Source organism: Panthera leo, chromosome B4, assembly GCF_018350215.1.
Source record: "Panthera leo isolate Ple1 chromosome B4, P.leo_Ple1_pat1.1, whole genome shotgun sequence".
In the NCBI taxonomy this organism is placed as follows: domain Eukaryota; kingdom Metazoa; phylum Chordata; class Mammalia; order Carnivora; family Felidae; genus Panthera; species Panthera leo.
Window position 1 is genome coordinate 137923425 of NC_056685.1, and position 18640 is coordinate 137942064.

Sequence of the window (18640 nt, forward strand, 5' to 3'; positions counted from 1 at the left end):
GCATGTTCAAAAATCTTAATTTATTGCAGACTCTTGTTGCGATTCCAGTGTTCTGAACAATAAATAGACATTTGTTAAAAAAATCTCTAGTGTCTCATCTCTTATAAAGTCTTAAGTCACAAAAATAGGTTTACAGTTTTTCCTGTCTTAATAAAACTTGACCATTGGTTTTTGGTAACAATTCTGATCAAATCAAAAACCACCTGAAAGGGCCCGAGTCGCAGAAGAGGCCGTGATGGTGTGAAGGTGGGTGTTCAGACTCGCGAATGTCAAAACGTCCTTTATGTAGGAAGCGTCTCGTCGGTGGTAAACACTTACTGATGCTATCATTTTCCGTCTTCAAAAGGCCACTCACCTGTTAAGGCACATCATTCATTCCAGCCTGTGGACCGTGGGGGCTGTTTCCCTTGGGTGTGAAGTGCGTGGCCTTAGACTGGTCTCACGTACGCGGTCCCTGGTGTCGTGAGCAGCGCCCTCCTTCCCGTCAGAGTACTGCGCCGTGGAAGTCACCTGCTGTTAGCATATCTTATGGTTTCTCGTATTTGGAAGCAGCTGTGCTAGTAATGTATTTGGGCGCCTGATTCAAAGAACAAAGAAAACGAATGAAACGTGTCTGAGTGATTCTGGGCCCGGTTCCACAGCCCTTGGGCCGCACTGTGCCAACTGCCCACGGTGGGACGGCCCCAGCCGATCCTCGGTAGGAGCTTCCAAAAAACAGCCTGGTAACCATTGACAAGTGTGGCTGCGGCTTTGTCCCTGTGCACAATTGGCCATTTGAGGCAAAATGAAGCAATTGGTCGGACTCGGGGGTGGGGCCCCAGCCCTCCCGCAGATCCTCAGAGTCTAAAAGAGCTGGAGAATTGGCAGGAAGGAGCGTGGCCTCCCGGAAGACCTCACACCTCCGTCTGAATCGGGAACGTGTGAACACCGAGGTCCCACTGGGGACAGGAGCAGCGGAACAGAAGTCCCCACCTGCAGGACCACGTGGCCTGGGAAGGGGGCCAGGGAGGCCTGCAGGGCCCAGAGCGGGCCCGGTGTGGGCACCGGGGGTGGGGGGCAGCCGTGGGGCACCTGCAGGAGTCCCACCCTGCCTCTGTCTCGGATCCACCACCTCGAGGCAGCTGGGAGCTGATGGCAAACGTCTCGAAAACAAACGTGTGTGAATTCAGGCAGCTGCGTGTAATGCCCACAGTCCTTGTGTACTGGCCGAAAGCAGCAGCAGGAGCCTCTGTTTAAAGACAACCTCACTCCCAACGCACTTCCCACCTCCGATCTGCTGGGACACCAGCTGCATCGATGCGTGCCAGATTCAAGTACAACTGTACAATCTCCCTCATGTAAAAAAAATAGCGGTCGTTCTGCAGATCTCTCAGTATCAATCCGTACAAATGCAAAATATACACAGGCTTTCGCCTTCTCAGAGTTCCATACAAATATACAGAAGCATCTACACCTTTTCAACGAAGCAAAGTCCTTTGCTTTAAGACGAGGAGTGTCTTTGCAAAGAGCCAGCCAGGCCAGGCAGCTCCTCTCTCTTGAGGCCAACTTGGGCCCTGCCAGCTCTTGCCTGGGCCCTCTCCTGGCCCGCGGGCGCACGGCTTCGGCTCTGGGTCTGGATCAAGCTGTGCCAGCCTCCGGGAGTCCACGCCTCCTTGTGCCTGTGGCCTTTGGCACTTGTCAGGGGTCAGCTGGGCCCTGAGCCCCTGGGGGCGGCCCAGAGCTTTGTGTCCAGACCGTCCGTCACACCAGCCAGGGGGCTGCCAGCAGGGACCCCCACCACCAGGGCCTGCTTCACTGGAAAGGCCGTGGTCCCTTGGGCTCCAAGGTCCAAGGGTGTCTTGACGCAGCACAGGGGCCTGGACGGAGGCGCTGGGCTCGTGTCCCGCTTTCCTGACGGTTCAGATTGAGGTTTCGTTGCTGCCTCTGTGCGTGGGAAGAAGCCAGCAGGTGGGCTGAGGTCCCACAGGGGGCAGGGAGCAGAAATCCCCAGTCAGGGGACAGGGAATGCCCGGGGGCTCCGAGGAGGGCAAGCTCCTGTGTGGACACAGCTGCGCTAGGCAGGAGAGGGGGCGGGTTGAGCCGCCGGGAGGGCCAGGCTCGTCTGAGCGTCCACACAGCCAGCCTCACCGCAGAGCGTGGGGCGTCAAGGTTAGCAACCGAACTTTTTCTGTTTTAAGAGAGCCTTTCTAGAGGACCTGGCTCCCGGTCTTTGCTCCTCCCTTGGGAGTCTGTGGGAGGGAGCAGCTACGGGGAGAGGCCAAGATCCCAGGTCCTCGCCTCTGCAGAGGGGCGCCCCAGAGCCTTGGCGTCCTCGACCACAAAACAGGGCAGTAACGAGCTGGACAAGATCCTTACAAAGTGCTTGGTCCGGCACAGTCTGAAGTCCTGGAAGTTCAGGGCTGGGCAGGCCCTGGGGGCTTTGGCCACTGTGGCCCCCACAGGGCCTCAATGTCAGCAGCGCAGCCCCCGCCCCCTCCACCGGGTCAGAAGTCCGCTTCCTCTGGGGCCGACTTGTCCTGACCCCTGCAGAGGCCCCTCCCCTCCTCGGTACCCCGGCGCAGCCCCTGGGCCCCTGAGCACCGCCCCTCTCTGGACTGGACACCTGTCCCGCTACAAGGGACAGAGGGAAGGCTGGCTGGGGGCTGCTCCTGCAGCTCTGCAGCCCCGCAGCCGAGGCCCAGGCTACTCACTCGGAGTCGGAACCGGCGGCCTGGGCACTCCCGGCGCGCACGTTCATGGCCACCCCGTTGAGGTGCTCGCGCCCCGGCTCCCGGCGCGGGCTCTTGACGGTGATGGCGCCATCGGGGGCGCGGGCCCCGTCGCTCGAGCCCAGGGAGGACGAACGCGATGGCGCGGGGCTCTGCTCGCACTCGGCCAGCTTCTCCCGGAGCCGGGACTTCAGGCTCTTCTCGGTCAGCGGCGGCGGGTAAGTGACTTTGTTTTTCAAGATGCCTGTTGGTGCGGAAACTGAGAAGGTCACGTTCAGGCTGACGCTGCCGGATGCGGGGATTCCCGGAGGACTGGTCCCTGCGGACCCACCCGCGCACCCCTCAGCCCCTGCCCTTCTCTCCTCGGGTCTCAGCGCCAGGCGGCGGGGCCCAGTGGCCGCCTCTGCGCAGCCCCCACGCCGGCCAGGACCCAGGACCCTGCCGGGCTCCACCTGCAGCCTGCCCCGCCCCTGCCCCGCCTGCACCCCGCCCCTCTACACTCAGCCCCGCCCCCACCTGCCCTCTGCCCCTCCCCACTTGCACCCAGCCCCTCCCGGGCCCCGCCCCCGCCCTCCCTGCACCGCCTCCCCCCACCTACACCGCCCTACCCCCAGCCCCCTTGTCCCGGTCCTCGCCTGCATCCCCCCCCCCCCAGGACCCCGCCCCCTCCCAGATGGTCCCCCTTCTGTCCGGTCCTCGTCCCTATCCCCCCCCCCCGCCCCGCCCCCTTTGCTAGGAGAGGCTTCCTGGGGACAACGGGCCCTCCCCACTTCTGAGGTACCTTTTCTCTGCTCAGGGGGCGGGTTGGGGGGCACTCCCGCAGGCCTCGGCGGGCCCCCGCTCTCCTGGTCTGGGGGGCACTCGCTGCAGTGATTGCCCTGCTCATCCAGGTGCAGTTCCACGCTGACCTTGGTCTCCACCTTCAGGCGCGGCTTGTCACCAGGCTCCTCACTGTCGCTCCCAGCCAGGCTCTCGTTGGGCCAGCCGGCGGGGATGTGGTTGGCTGCAGTGTCCGCTGAGGCACAGGAGGGACCGTCACCAAGCGGGGAGGGTCCCTGCTTGGCTTGGAGCTACATACACCCCCTAGAAAGTTCCCCGGTGTCCCTCCGTGGGGAGTCTGCATCCTAAGTGGTCCGGTCCTCCCGGAGCTGCAGGCCTGCCAGGGGCGTGCCCTCCAGGCGCTCAGGGAGCGAAGGTCCTGACAGTGGGGGCCCAGGCTGCAATCCCCCCGTGGCACCCCAACACTCTGGAGCCTCACACCGGCACCCGCAGCACAGTAGGGGCCAGCTTGTGCGGTCCTTGCAGCGGGGGTCCCCAGAGAGAACCGCCCCCCCCCCTCAGACTTCCCTGCCTCTGCTCTGCAGATGTTGAGGACAGGGCCCTCCCCCGGCCAGCACCCCGCCCCCCCACCCCCACTGCCCTCCCAGGCTGCTGCATCCTGGGAAGCCCCGCCCCCCAGCTCGCTAAGCCCCGCTGGCTCACCTTTGGGGGTGCTGTGGACAGGGCCCCGAGCCGAATCCCACTTGTCCTCGGCCTCCACCCCGTCGTCCTCGCTGTCCGATGAGCGTGAGGAGGCGTAAGAGCTGCTTTGCTCATCTAGGGACAGCTCGCTATCCGAGTCTGAATCGTGGCCTGCAGGGTGGACGGGAGGGACAGAGGCTCAGGCCAGGGGCAGAATGGGGCCAGCTGGGCCCCGGGCACTGGGGAGAAATCGTCTCCCCGCTGACCCTCCGAATGCGACGCAGCTGCAGACTCCCTTCGAAGCTGCACGTCCAGTGACCGTGAGGCCCGTGGGCCAGACAAGAGCCGGCCAGAAGCTGTCACCCATGGCCACCCGGGAGGGAGATGCCCAGGTTGATGGGGGACCGGCTTCCAGGGGACACCTACCGTGGGGCTTCTTGGTGCTCCTGGGGACAAAGGACGAATCTGGCTCCCCATGGCCACCCCGCGCTGGCCCAGAGGACACGCTGAGCTTCTGGCCCCCTTCGTCCCTAGAGAGGATAAGAGGGTGGGCTCAGCACCATCACTCAGGGGCACGACATGGCCACCCAACATCACTGAGCACCTTCGGCATGTGCCAAGATGGCCCCGTGGGGCTCTGGAAGGTTCTCTGCCATGAGAGACCCCGAGAACACACGGAGAAACTCATCAACTACAACAGCAGAGCGCCCTGGCCGGGGCCTTTCCAGCTGGCCTGGCAGCCTGCATTTGCCCCGAGAGTTGCCCCCCCCACCCCCGCCCGAGACGAGCGAGGACGCCTGGCTCCAGCCTGACCTGATGGTGCTGTCCAGCGAGGCTGTGGATTCGCCCAGGGCCGTGCGGAACATGTTGGGCTCCTCGCTGTAGGTGTGGTTGCAGTTGAGGGAGCGCTGGGGGAGGGGACATGGTCACTGGCAGAGCAGAGGCCACCGGGTACAGAGGATGGCTCTGTCCCCATGGCAAGCCCCAGTGCCAGCACCCTGACTGTGCCCCTGCTGGGCACAGAGCACATCCCCAGTCCCCCACGGTGGTCAGGGAATGGCTTCCTTCCCACAGCAACGGCTTCTCGTTGGGGTCCCACCCTGTCCTCTGAGACCTTGAAAAGTGGGGCTGTGACTGTGACAGACCCCATCTAGAGACCCTGTGCTCTCTCCCCAGGACATCAGGGATGGTGTCAGGCTCGGTGCCACTCTCCAAGGGGGTTCTGGGATGCCCCCTCTGAGAGGGACTCCGAGACCATGCAGCTGTGTCTGAGGCTTGGTCTGGACACCCACAAGGACCCCCGGCCCCACGCAGGGTCCCTGGGGACCGCCTACCGTCAGTAGGGTGGCCCTTGTGGTGGCCGAGTCATCCGGGTGCAGCTTCTTCCCCGCGAGGACTCCCTTCAGGTGCTTCCGGACCTCCCTGTTGAGCACGCAGTGGAACAGGAGGACGAAGAGACCCTGGAGGGAGGGGCGGCCGGTCAGGGCAGGGACTGGCCCTCGGGCAAGCAGCCAGGGTCCTGTGGCCGCCATACTGCCCACCCACCTGCCCGGGAACGCACAGGGCGCCGCCCCTCCCCAGGGCTTCTGCCTGCTCCGGGGAGCAGGGCAGGGCAGCCAAGGGCCAGGAAGGCCCCCCCATGCCAGGCCACCCATGTCCCCAACGTGACATCCGCAGTCAGCTTACTGGGAAGCCCTCGGTGTGAACTTAAATGGCCAACACCCTCCCTGAGGACACAGGTGGGAGCTACTCTAACCTGCGGAGGGAGAATGAGCCCCGCACTGGCTGGGCTAAGGACGGTGCCCTGGGGGGGTCCCTGAGGAACCCTTGGACAGAGCTGTGCTGGCGACAACAGGTTCCTTGGGGGGCGGGACCGTGTGCGGGGAGGCCTCACCGTAACCCCTGGCACACCGCCCTGCTGTGGCCCCGTGTGTCCTGAGAGCGAGGACACGGCCTGGACGCTGGGTCAAGGATGTCCCCGGGGACGCCTTCCGGGCGTTTCAGACGGGAGGGAGCACAAGTGACCCGTGGCCTCACCAAGGCTGGCCCACGCGGAGGCCGCCCGCGCACCCTGACGGCCGCCCACCTGCAAGCAGCTGAAGACGGCGAACAGGTAGTGGAAGGTCAGCGCGTCGCTGTTCACGGCCAGCAGCCCCAGCAGCCAGGTGGCGCTGGTGAGCAGCAGCAGGAGGAAGGCGGTGCGCAGCAGGGAGCTGCGGGGGGAGGGGCGGGAGTGACTCTCGGCCCCGCCCTCCCCTCCACAGGGGTGCGCCCGTCGGTCCACCCCTCCCTCCCTTCCTTCCCAAAACCATTTTAAAGCACCCGCCACCTCTCCACTCCCGCGGGGCGCAACATCACCGTCGTCACCGACCCAGAAAGTTCCAGAGCACCCCCCACCGCGCCCTGCCCGACCCCACTCTGCTGCGTCCTGCCCTGCACCTCGGTACCTCCCCCCACCCGCTGTCATCGTCCCTCCCCTTTCCATCCCCATTTGTTAACATGACCCCGGTGAGGGGGACAGAGCCCAAGCCTCATCGCTTGCCCCTCCTCCCTCAGCCCTCAGCTTCTCGACCACCAAACGCCGCGGGTCCTCCACCCCAACATCTCCGGGATCCCCGCACCCCTCTCCCCGGGCCCCCTCCCTCTCCTCCACAATGCGCCCCAGGCCTCTCCCCACTTTGCCCTGCCCACCCACCCACGAGGCCACCCCAGTGGCCAAGCTGGGGAGTGGCCGAGGGCCTGGCCGCTGGGTGACGGGAGCTTTCCGGGGGCTCTGCTGGGCGTGCAGACCTGCCCCGGGGGTCAGTGCTGGCGCCCACTTACACGACTCCTTTCCTTTCATAATAATGGTGCTTTCTCTGGCAGGCCACCTTTGCAGACAGGACAAAAATGACTGTGTTGACCTAAAAAAAAAGTTCCAAAAACACCAAAGTCAGGCGGCCAGCTCGTGGGTATCACTTCAACAGATCTCCAAAGACCAAACGCTTTGGAGGGTCTGTGCCTGCACCTCGAGGAGAGGCTGGAATGGGCGGCCTCACCGTGGACCTGGACGTGGAAGGAAACCCGGAATCCACAGGCCTAAGGGCAAGGGCTCGTCGCCGTGAGATCAGGCCTTCCTGCCCAACAGGCCACTCTGAGGAGCCGCTGGCCCCCAAAACCGCCTCCAGCCCGTGCACCCCACTTCCCACGTCCCGAGAATCGTGGGCTCTGCAGAACTCCCGGACTCACAATTATAACCGTTCCGATGGGCCCGGCAAAGCTCCAGATGAGGGTGTCTCGAAGGGACAGCCAGCAGAAGTCGGGGTTTCCGTAGCCCTGGGGGTCCAGGCCCACCGCGAGTCCTGGACGGCAGGGGAGGAGGTGAGGGCCACAGGCGGGAGAGGCCCCTCCGGGGGCGCGTGGTCACGGGACGGGCATTCCCAGCCCTGCACACACGCTCCACGTACAGACCACACACACATACGTAGATGCTACATAGAGACCACACATCCACACCCAGCCATCCACACAGCGGGCGGACGTGGAGTTTTTGTGTGTCAGCGGCCACAGACGGAAGCCCGAACGGACCCGCCTCGGATCCCAGGGAACCCACACCTGACGGGAGGCGCACCCCCACAGCGGGCGCCGAAGGCTCACACTCGTGTGTGCAGACCCAAGGGCAGAGGCTCCTCCGCTGGGGGCCAGTCGAGCTGGGTATCAAAGGCAGAGGAGGCCAGAGGGCTCGTCCGCCTGGGCCCGGGGGCGCGGGCTCACCTGACACGGGCACCTGTGTCGGCAGCGCCACGCGGATTCCCCAAACGGTGGCGGGTACCCTGTCCAGGCCACCCGGCCGGGCCGCTGCTCGGGTCCTCACCTGTGATGATGGCCGGGATGCCCCAGCCCACGACGTAGTAGAACCTCATGGGCCCGGCGTCGATGTTGCGCACCTCGGTCAGCATGTGGTACACGTGCAGGCTCTCCACAAAGGTCCAGGCGAAGGTACTCATGTAGACGTAGTGCAGGACGATGGCGATCACCGTGCACAGGAACTGTGCGGAAGGGAGTGCGGCTCAGTGCCAGCCCCATGGGAGCCCGCGCCTGCGCGCCTGGGGCAGAGGGCCAAAGGGGCACAGGGCGGGGGCGCTAGTGACCAAATCGCACCACTTTGCAAACGTGAGGGTACGGAGGTCTGAGAAGGGAAGCCGAGTGAGTTGGTTTTTCTATTGGGTTCACCCGGAATGGCTGGGCATGAACAGTCACAGCGCCTCAGGCTCCCACCGTGCAGCAGAGGACAGGAAGTGAGGCTGCTGGGGGCCTCGGGGGACCCACTCCTCAACCCAGATGGGTGCCTGGAGCGATCCAGCCAGGGGGCGAACGGTACGCAGAGCCTCTAGGGTTTCCATTTGAAGCTGGAAACTTGCATTTTCGTGACACTGGCTTTAAAGTTCAATAAGCACAGAGGCAGCGGTTCAGGCTGTGATGCTGGCCGTCACCCACCGCCCTGGACCCTTGTGTGGGTCTCCAGGGTCCAGCAGGTGTGGTCAGAGGGAGGGGGAGGCCCCACGCTTCGTGACCTGTCAGATAAAAAGTTCATCCTGCCTGCACTGAGTTCACGGAGCCATATATTTCCCGCCTCCCAAAAAGAACAGAGACGAGAGTATTTGCTGTTTCTGTCCTCAGCTGGGCAGGGCTATACCCCCCACCCCCACCAGTGGGAGGAGAAAATCAACTTCCACAGGGCAGCCGATCCACAGGGCAGCCGAGGGTCAGCATCCGGGCCTCTCCAGGCCTTGGTGAGCCAGCCCCTTGTCCCTTCAAATGGGAAGAAAGCAGTATCGGGGAGGGGCTGGGGACACTGGTCACAGGGAGTCAAGTCTCTGAGGCCACCAGTGAAAGTGCAGTGCGAGGTGCTCTAGGAGAGACCTCGAACAGCCCTGTGCCTTGGTCCAGAGCAGCCTCACAGGGAGGGGCTGAGCTGGCCAGGGGTCCCGAGGCTGGCTGGCTGCAAGATGTGGGCAGGTGCCCCGCCAGGTCCTAAGAAGCTGGTCAGGCGCTACGGAGAGGGTAACCGTGAAAGGGGCGAGAAGAGAAAGCCCCAGGCTCCGCCCTCTTGGCCCCACCCACCCAGCCCTTGCCCCTCTTGGCCCCACCCACACCCAGGATCCCACCCCTCTTGGCCGCATCCTACTCCTTGCCTCACCCACATCCAGGCCCCACCCACCCCCTTGGTCCCACCCCCTGCGGCCCCACCCACACCCAGGCCCCATCCACTGCCGCTCTTGGCCCCACCCACACCCAGCCCCCGCCCCCCATGACCACCCCACTCCTGGCCCCACCCACACCCCCGCCCCTCCCAGCACACCCACATCCAGGTCCCGGGGGCCCTCCTTCCCCCAAACCCCGCCCCTCTTGGGCCCACCCACTCTTGGCCCCACCCACACCCAGCGGTGCCCCTCCTGGCCCGACTCCAGGCTACAGGGCTACGACTACCCCTCCCCCAGGCCACAGTCCACCCCATTCTGTCCAATCCTGGCTGCTGCCCCATCAGCACAAGCTCCCAGGTTCCCAGGGGTCCCAGGGAGACCTCACCCCCACCCCACCCAACAGACACAGGCGTAGGAGACACAGGGCCACCACCCTGACCCACACTGAAGGCTGCTCAGCTCAGGTGCCAGCTCGGTGTTCCCCGTGGGGAGCTCACCAGAGCACGGACGGGCTGGGCACATAAGTGACGCCCGTTGCCACGTCAACCTCCACAGACCAGGTTCTTCTGAACCCCGGAGACGTGGGAGGAAACGATTTTAGCATTTACATTCGTCAAACACAGGACAAAGAAGGAAACACAGCATCTTAGGTTATGAGTGGACATCCTGCCCTTTGCCTGACTCAAGAGTCAGGAGACGGGAGAGTCTGCCCTTAGCGATGGGCAGGGCCGTCGGGATGCCAAGGGCAAGCCCGGGGCAGGGGAGCCCCACACCAAACAGCCCCAGCCTGCCCCATACGCAGAGCACAGTTGGCTCAGAAAGGAAGGACAATGAGGTGGGCTGGCGTGTTGCCTTAAATAATGTGAAAAGTAAACCCACAAAAACCACCTTTTGAAAAAAAAATTGTTAGAAATACATTTCACAATTTAATGGGGCTCTACACGCACAGACTTCTGCACTAAACGTACTACCTTCTGCAGAAACAGAACACAGACAAAATGCTAATGCACAATAAATCATTTTAACCTGCCAGTGATCCAGGAGATGAAACACCTCGCCCAGAGATGGGCCTGCGAGTTTGCAGAAACCCCATAAAACCCAGGCGCCGAGCCAGGCCCCTTCGTTATGTGCGGCCGGCACTCCTGCCCTCCCGGCTCCCCAGTGCGCCGCTGGCTGAAAGCTCATTCCTGGCAGGGGGATGAGTCAGTGCTCGAAATAAGCGGGCGGCCTCCCTGCGTTTCACACGTGCTACTTAGCTGCAAGGTGCGGCCCGGCCGACTCCACATTCCCCGCTGCTGAGACCACTCAAGGGCACCCTTGAAGGGCTTGGAATGAGTCATGTGGCTTCCCACCCAGAGCCTTCACCTGTCTGATGCGCCGATAAGGACCTGCGCTCGGGCAGAGGCGCACCTGCCCGGCCGGATGCCCAGAAACCCCTGCCCGGCACCACCCTGGGGCCCTCCCCCCAGTCCAAGGGGCACCCTGGAGGGCAGGCTGGCAAATGCTTGCGCGTCTGTCCTCTGCCGGGCCCGCTGCTACGTGAGTCACCGCCGCGAAGTCCCTGAGGCCTTCAAGGCTGTCTGCCTGTGACACCCTGCCTCGACCTCCCCCCTTCCTCCTGAGGAGGTCGGGCCGCCTGAGCGGGTCTCAACAAGGAGGAGGAGGAGTCCAGGCATGCAAGGGGCCCTGACCACTGGGCTAGAACATTCTATGTCTTTTTATATACGCCTTCTTCCTCCGCTAGGGCTGGCCCATTCGCATATATTTCTTTGTCACTGGCGGGGACGCCTCCCCATGCACCTCTCCACACTCTCCCCAGCCCCCAGCGGCGTGGCCAGCCACCGAGTGTCCCTCTCACTTGGTGGCATCCTCCCCTCCTTGTCCCCATTCTGGAGACCTAAGGCACCTTCCCTCCGGTCTCTCTGTGCACTTGGCCCCGACGCCCGCCGTCCACCCCGTGCCTGCTGTCCTGGTGCTAGGCCTCCACCCCGTGGACGCAGGACAAACAACCCCACCCTGGCTGTGACTCTGCCCTCCGGTCACCTTCCTGCCATGCAGCCCCGGTCATGGCTCTCCACAGCACAATGCCTGGCGTGGCCCCTAGGGCTCCGGTCGACACCCAACCCGTCCCCACTCATCCTGGACCCCTCCCACCGCATGGTCAGTCCTTCCCTAACCGGGCCCAGCCCCCCACCGGCCACCATGGCACCATTTGGGCACGTGAAACTCATAAGCCGCGATTTGTGTCTGCGTCGGGAAGGTGGGCTCCACGGGCAGGGACGGGAGGGCCTGTGGGATCTGGGTCTCTGGTGGGTGTGACAGAGTGACAATCGCTAGGTCCCTGCTGCAAGGGGAATGAAGAAGCGGCCCCCATGTCACCAGCAATTGGTGGCGGTGCCCTCGGAAGGGCCCAGTGAGAGAGAGTGAGGGCTCACGGCTCACCCTGGCAGAGATCGGGGTCAGGCGAGAATAACCTGTGTGCTTCCCGCCCTCACTGCATCCGCACGTGTGGTGCTCAGCTGGCCTCGCGTCTCCCCAGGGCTATCAGGGTCCCCACTTTGTGACGGACACACAAGGGAACACGCACAGGGCGTGCCGTGTGCCTCCGACAGTCCCTCAAGCTCTCGGGTCCTGGCTGCTCACCTGTGAGAAGGGATGCCCCCAACTCCCGGGGCCCCGGGGGGATCCAGTAAGCCCAAGCGTGTGTGTAGAGCCTGGGCACACAGCCTACACCTCCACCCGTGCCCGCCGTGGGCATGCTGTGCTGTGACCCTGGTGTTCTACAAGTCCCCTTTGTGGAAACGGGAAACCGCTTTGCCCCCAGCCGGGCGCTGCCTAAGCCACAAACCTCCAAGATTCCCTGTGCTTCTCCCTACTACCTGTCACGTCGGCTGATCCCCACCCCAGCCCCCGGGGACCTTGCCGAGGCCGGCAGCCCGTCCCTCCCTCCGCCCCGACATGTCGGGGGCTAAGCTCTCTCGCATCCTACAGAAGGCCCACCGGCCCTGGGCCCCGCTGGCCTCAGCTCACCCCCCACTCTCCCTCCTCCCTCCAGGCCAACCCACTCAGCGTCCGCGCCGCGGCCACTTCCCCTCGCTCCTCTGCGAGTTACGGGCCCCGGCCTTGGAGAAGGGTGGGACCCGCAAGGAGAGGGAGCAGAGGGGCCTCACCGGGTTTCCGGTCTGGGTGATCCCGATCACGAAGACCAGCTGGGAGAAGAACAAGGCCCCGATGAGGTTCCTGTGAATGCCGTGCAGGTTGGAGCGCAGAGTCCGCACCAGCGTGAGGAGGACGAAGGCCACCAGCAGGGCGGTCAGGGACAAGGACACGGCAGCGTAGGTGACGATCTTCAGGGGCAGGACCTCCCCGTGCTGCGGGCAGGTGGGGCGAGGCAGGAGAACGTAAGGGCCTCGCTCTGGTGGAGGTTTTGTACAGTAAAGGCTCATTAGCGTAGCGACTATCACGGACAGGAACCAACGCGACCGTGACGTGGTTCCCAGGCTGGCGAGGAACTGAGGACAAAAGCCAAACGAATCGTTGGGGGGTGGGGGGCAAAAGGGGACGGGGTGGTGGGGGCACAGCTCGGTGAACGGACGGTCCACTTAAACGTGGCTAAGGCAGTGCACCGGTGTTCTGTGTGTTTTGCCATCACGAGAAACACGAGCGCAGATGAAACAGAAAGCCTCGCATGTAAATCCTACTCTCCAGGAGGTGCGGAGCCCGCCTGCCCCAAATTCTGAGCCGAGAGGGACTTCTTCCAGACAGACCCTGACTTTACGCAGCAGGCAGATGTGCCCCAGCGGCACGGACTGCAACTGTCTCCTGTGCTTCTGCAAAACGGGCCGTTTGTCCAGGGCCCGGTGCCCGGGCGGAGTCTTGGCACTTGGGAAACGACCAGCTTCGGCTCTCCAGTAACTTCCGGAAAGCGCTCTGAACTCACGACTCGAACAGAATTACGAGCCGGGCCACCCAGGGTAAGGCTGGGAGCCGGGACAGGGTTGGGACCGGGGCGCTGAGGGCTCAGGGCTCTCTCCTTCTGCGGCCCGTGCAGGTGCAGCACTGGGGAGGCCCGGAGGCTGCGTCCGGCTGTGGGGAGGGCTCTGGCCCTGAGGCACCGGAGCAGGGAGCGGGGAGTCCTATTCCCGTTTGACTTCATGCCCCCGAACTTCGGCTTTCCCCACCTGTTAGTCTGCTCCCGGCAGTGCCCAGCTTCCTGGCTCGGGGAGGTCCCCCCCATCCCGCCCCTAGGCGGACAAGGGCCACTAATAACTGACCCCCTCCAGGTCAGAACCCAGGGCTCCCTGCTCCTAAGTGCCACCTGCTCAGAGCAGCTCCACGGTCAGGGCAAGGCTTGGGGGCACACCCTCCCCTCTTGTCACCCTGGCCGCCATCAGCAGCAACTCACACGGCTGTTACCCTCCCAACAGTGGGACACAAACTTGGTCCCCTGCACACCAGAGGGCCCTCGGGGGGGACAACGGCCTGGCCTCCCAGGACACATCCCAGGTCTGAAACAAAGGTGACAGGTGACGCCTCCCTTCTGGCTCCGAGACACCAACGTCCACACACGTCTGGGCCCAGGCTGACCTCGTTGCCATGCCTGCTGGGGGCCTGCTGCTCTATTCACCCCATCCACCCTCAGGCTGGCAGAGGCCGGCTTGCATTCTTAGGCCGTGGAAAATGCGAGGAGGTTAAACATTAGCCGGCCTCCGTGGCTCCTGACCGAGCCCCCTCCTTTGAGTCTCCGGGGCCAGCACGCGTGTGTCATGCTAACGGGAGACCCTCGCTTTGTTCCGGCCAGCCGGCTCTTTCCTCCCTTAAAATTTAAAGCGGGGTAGAAACAGGGGCGCCTGGGTGGCTCAGGCGGTTGAGCGTCCGACTTCAGTTCAGGCCACGATCTCACGGTTCGCGGGTTCGAGCCCCTCGTCGGGCTCGAGCCCCTCGTTGGGCTCTGTGCTGACGGCTCAGAGCCTGGAGCCTGGAGCCTGCTTCCGATTCTGTGTCTCCCTCTCTCTCTGCCCCTCCCCTGCTCGTGCTCTGTCTCTGTCTCTCAAAAATAAATATCCATTAAAAAAAACTTTATAGGGGTGCCTAGGTGGCTCAGTCGGTTAAGTGTCTGACTTCGGCTCAGGTCACGATCTCGCGGTTTGCGGGTTCGAGACCCTCGCCGGGCTCTGTGCTGATGGCTCGGAGCCTGGAGCCTGCTTCGGATTCTGTGCCCCCTCTCTCTGCCCCTCTCCCCTGCTCACATGTGCACTCTCTCCCTCCCCACCTTCTCTCTCTCAAAAATAAACATTAAAAATGAATAAAGTAAAATAAAATAAAGTGGGGTAGAAAAACACGGAGAATCCTGCTTTGAAGTAAGGGTATATTCTAGGGCCTTCTTCAGTCTGAGGCTCAGGGTCTCCCACCGTGGGTTTTAATTTACAGCCGGGCTCTTTGAAAACTCTTTCCAAGGAGTTTTGTTCTGGAAATCCTGGCAGACTCTGGCCAGCCCCCCCAAACACAGGTTTTAACCGTGGACTGGGTTTGTTGGAGATGCCCGGGAGGGAAGATAGGACTCGTTGAGGAGGCAGGTCTGGGGGGAGGCTAACTGTGCAAAGGGATTCATCCCTGGACACACTCGCCAGGTGGGCAGGGCTGCCCGTGGGGGCCGCGCCCACCTCTCGTCTGGAGACGTCCATGAGCACTGCAAAGCTGGCGGTGTGGCTGCACTGGCAGACGACGTGGGTCCGGTTCCGGGACAGAAGCTCGCAGCCCTTGGCCGACCACCCTCCGGTCCCCCCGATGCTGCAGAGGAAAGGCAGGCGTGAGACGGCTGCTTCCTCCAGGGGGTCTCCGGGGCCCAGCCGCCCCCGTGGGAGCCCGCGCGGCATCCTCACGTCGCCCAAGACAGAAGCCACGGTCACCCTCTAGGAGGACAGCAGCCCCTGGGACCGCGTGGACACTCTCCCTTCCCTCTCGTGGCGGGGGAGTGCCTCCACCCTCTGAAGTTCGTGGTTTATGCATCATCTCGCAGTAAAACTTAAATGGGGATGTCTGAGGTCACTGGACGCCCCTTTTGTCAGAAATAACAGTGGTTACAATGGCCGCTTTGTACTTCAGACTTCTTTTGAGTCTGGGTGGTTTATGAAATAGTGTCTCACGCTCATTTTGCCCTCTCATCTGCAGATTGCACAACGTCTTATGGCAGTGCCCGGAAGCAGGGGCCGATTATTACCCCCGTTTTACTGATGGGAAACCCCAGATGACTGCGGGCTGCTACAAGGGTGTCTCGGGCTCAGAGAGCGCCCTGCCCTCCCTGACTCTGGGAAAGTCAAGTAAGTTCTCTGATCCTTAGTGTACTCCCCTGTGAAATGGGATGTGAAGGCTAATACAAGTTTGTCAAGAGCGCTAAGATCCGGGGATGATAGGTACCACAGAAAGCAGCCAGAGTGTAATTAGAGCTGCAGCTAATTGCTGGGATTCAATCGGGCGACCATGAGAGACTGCCGTGCCTAACACATGCCAAACAGACCTTCACGCTTCCCTCGCGGTGAAAGCGGGCCCTTCTTTCTCTCTTTTGTGAGCCAAGCGTCTATTATACTCCAGACACGATGCTGGCTGCTCATTAACCAGAATTTGGGAAATCAAGGAGACGCAAGGTCTCTGTGCAGCCGAGCCCGTGGCCCAGGGGGAGCCCCTTGCAGGGCTCTCCCTGGGGACCAGCTCCCAGCACAGCGCGGCTGGAGCCCTGCCTGGCGGACACCTTCTCCATCCACGTGAACCACGACGTTAGGGAATGTCCGCGAGGCGCAGAAACAAACCCCCGGATGCACAAAATTCCATCCTCGTTTCATGGAGGCGGGGGGGAGGAGGGGGGGGGCGGGTATGGCCTCCGAGGGGTAAAAGCAGCCCCAGCGGCAGCTGGGTTGATCTCACGGGCGGGCAGGTGAGGTCGGGGACCGCTGGCTGTTAAAAGGATGCCCACCCCCCCAACCCACACACACACATCTGGGACTTTCTGCTGTCGGTGGAAGGGGCCCTGGGCCCGGTCTCGGACTCCTGCCTCGTATGCGCGTCTAGAACGAGCCCCTGCCTCGTCTGGGGACGATCAGGCACCCGTTAGCTGCCGGATCGCGGAGTCCAACAGGTGGACGGCGCTGTCTCTGTGTGGACTTTCCCGGGGGACGTCTATGAGCATCTGTGCGCACGTGTGCACACGGGTGCCTGTCTGTGTTCCTAGCCGCATATATCCGTGCACGCACAGATGTGCACGTGCGTATGTGGGACTGTGCTGGGGACTCTGACACCCCCAGGATGCGCCCCCTGCCCCGTAAGACACTCTGCCAACAGTGTTGGGGGCTGTAGCAATGACCGCCCCCCCAATAAACGCAGAACTCTGGGGGTGGGGGTGGCTGCCGACTCCTCGCGTCACCCTTACGTGATGGAGTGGTTCCAGAACACGCAGACGGGCTTGGTGCGCTCCTCGGTCTCCAGCAGGGTGTGCTCCACCAGGACGGGCCTCTCCAGGGGGCTGGGGAGCGGGGCCCCCTCGCTGTAAACCACGGCGCTCACCACCGGTGTGTTAATGACCGGCCGGTTAGGCAACCTGGGGGCGTGGGGAGAAGCGGGAACAAGGGGAAGACACTCAGAAGACACTCGTCTAAGCCCTGTGCCCCAGGACACGCCCCAGGGACACACGGGGCGGACGTCTTCCCAGGAGGGCAGAGCTGGAGCCTCAGCCGCTGCTCCGGAGAAGGGCCCGGGCCAGGCAGCAGCCCCGCGACGGCCAGGGCAGGCGCGGGGGACGTGGGCGGCACGTCTGGGTCAGAGGCGGACTTCGGACATTTAAAAATGAAGAGAAAGATGGGGCGCCTGGGTGGCTCAGTTGAGCGCCCGACTTCGGCTCAGGTCACGATCTCGCGGTTCGTGGGTTCGGGCCCCGCGTCGGGCTCTGCGGACGGCTCGGAGCCTGGAGCCTGTTTCCGATTCTGTGTCTCCCCCTCTCTCTGCCCCTCCCCTGCTCACACTCTGTCTCTCTCTCTGTCTCAAAAGTAAATAAACATTAAAAATAATTTTTTTAAATAAATCAAAATGAAGAGAAAGAAGGGGTGTGTGCGAGGGTGTCCCTGCCCTTGCGGAAGCCCTGGAAACAACCGGAGCTCAGAATAATTACACCTCACGGCAGAATCTCACCCGGCCACGAAGAAGGAGGAGTATGAACACCGGGGAGCCAGGGACACGTGTGGAGAATGACACGACGGTTGGAAAGCAAAGCCTCGGTGGCGGCCCAGCTCTGAGGGGGGCCACGAAGCCCCCGTGGGCGGCGTTCGTTTCTCCAGGCAGAAGGGGGGCCACCGGCGGCCCGGGGCACACGGGTGTGGGGGGAGAGTCCCCCGGGCAGGAATTACGCCGCGGAGTGCAGAGCAGCAACGGTGTCCATCGAGGCACGAGCGGGGTGTGTGCTGGGGAGGGGGCGCTCCCGGCAGAAACACCAGGGAAGGCCCCACCCGGAGACCCAGAACCTTGTCCCCGGGAGACCGCAGGTAGCGGTCTGCGACCTTGCACCAGGGTCACGGGGTGATGTTCGGGTGGCAACTTAGGAAAGCCTTACCGGAGGCTGCGGCGGTCAGGGTCATAGTGCTCGGGCAGGAGCTGCCCCAGGGTCCGGTAGATGATGACCAGGGCGACGGCGAACCGGCCCGGCTCATCGGGCTGCCTCTTGCGCCTCCTGAACGGGGCCTCCCTCTCGGTTCCGGGCCCCGGGGGCGCCGTCTGCGGGGCGGCCTTCCGGCCGGCCGGCCTCACCGTGGGGCCCTCTGCAACGAAGCAGATGGTGAGGATGGGGGCCGGACGCCTGTGTCCCCCCCAAACCGCGTCCTACGCGAGCAAGCAAATCAGAGATTTCAGGGGAAGACAGCAGGTGGCTCCTCAAAAGGTTTATCACGGAGCCCCACGTGACCCCGCCACCCCACTTCCGGGCACGTGCCCTGAAGCGCCAAGGCAGGGAACACTCTCGGTCCCAGACGTGCTCTGTACCCACGGCGGGACAGGCTTCGGCCTCACGGGGGAATAAATTACCACCAGCAGCCACCACGTGGACGAGCCCGGACCACACGATGCTCGGAGGGAGAAGCCAAGGACTGCACGATTCCCCTTCCGTGGGCACCGGGAAATGCACAGCCAGTACAAGGAGGGCTCCGGGGGACCGGGGCCTGAGTGTCTCGTGGGGAGACACAAGGTGAAGGCTCCAGGGCTCAGGGTGACGGCAGCTGCACGAGTGCAGATGGACAGGACGCAGCTTGA

General features: G+C 63.1%; 1 protein-coding gene across 1 annotated transcript in view; it reads right to left on the minus strand.

Annotated features, from left to right (window-relative positions):
• Nucleotides 1-5: 5 nt before the first annotated feature.
• CELSR1 (cadherin EGF LAG seven-pass G-type receptor 1) overlaps nucleotides 6-18640 on the minus strand; it is a 138348-nt gene continuing 119713 nt past the window's right edge. Inside the window, exons 21-35 of the mRNA XM_042948138.1 lie at nucleotides 17949-18153; nucleotides 16776-16943; nucleotides 15016-15142; nucleotides 12523-12723; nucleotides 8023-8197; nucleotides 7398-7510; nucleotides 6993-7072; nucleotides 6256-6382; nucleotides 5504-5629; nucleotides 4983-5077; nucleotides 4596-4699; nucleotides 4191-4340; nucleotides 3490-3723; nucleotides 2691-2952; nucleotides 6-1923 (exon numbers count right to left, since the gene is read on the minus strand). Of these exons, the coding sequence (XP_042804072.1) occupies nucleotides 1899-1923; nucleotides 2691-2952; nucleotides 3490-3723; nucleotides 4191-4340; nucleotides 4596-4699; nucleotides 4983-5077; nucleotides 5504-5629; nucleotides 6256-6382; nucleotides 6993-7072; nucleotides 7398-7510; nucleotides 8023-8197; nucleotides 12523-12723; nucleotides 15016-15142; nucleotides 16776-16943; nucleotides 17949-18153 (2192 nt within the window). The 3' untranslated portion in view covers nucleotides 6-1898. The remainder of the gene's footprint in view (nucleotides 1924-2690; nucleotides 2953-3489; nucleotides 3724-4190; nucleotides 4341-4595; nucleotides 4700-4982; nucleotides 5078-5503; nucleotides 5630-6255; nucleotides 6383-6992; nucleotides 7073-7397; nucleotides 7511-8022; nucleotides 8198-12522; nucleotides 12724-15015; nucleotides 15143-16775; nucleotides 16944-17948; nucleotides 18154-18640) is intronic.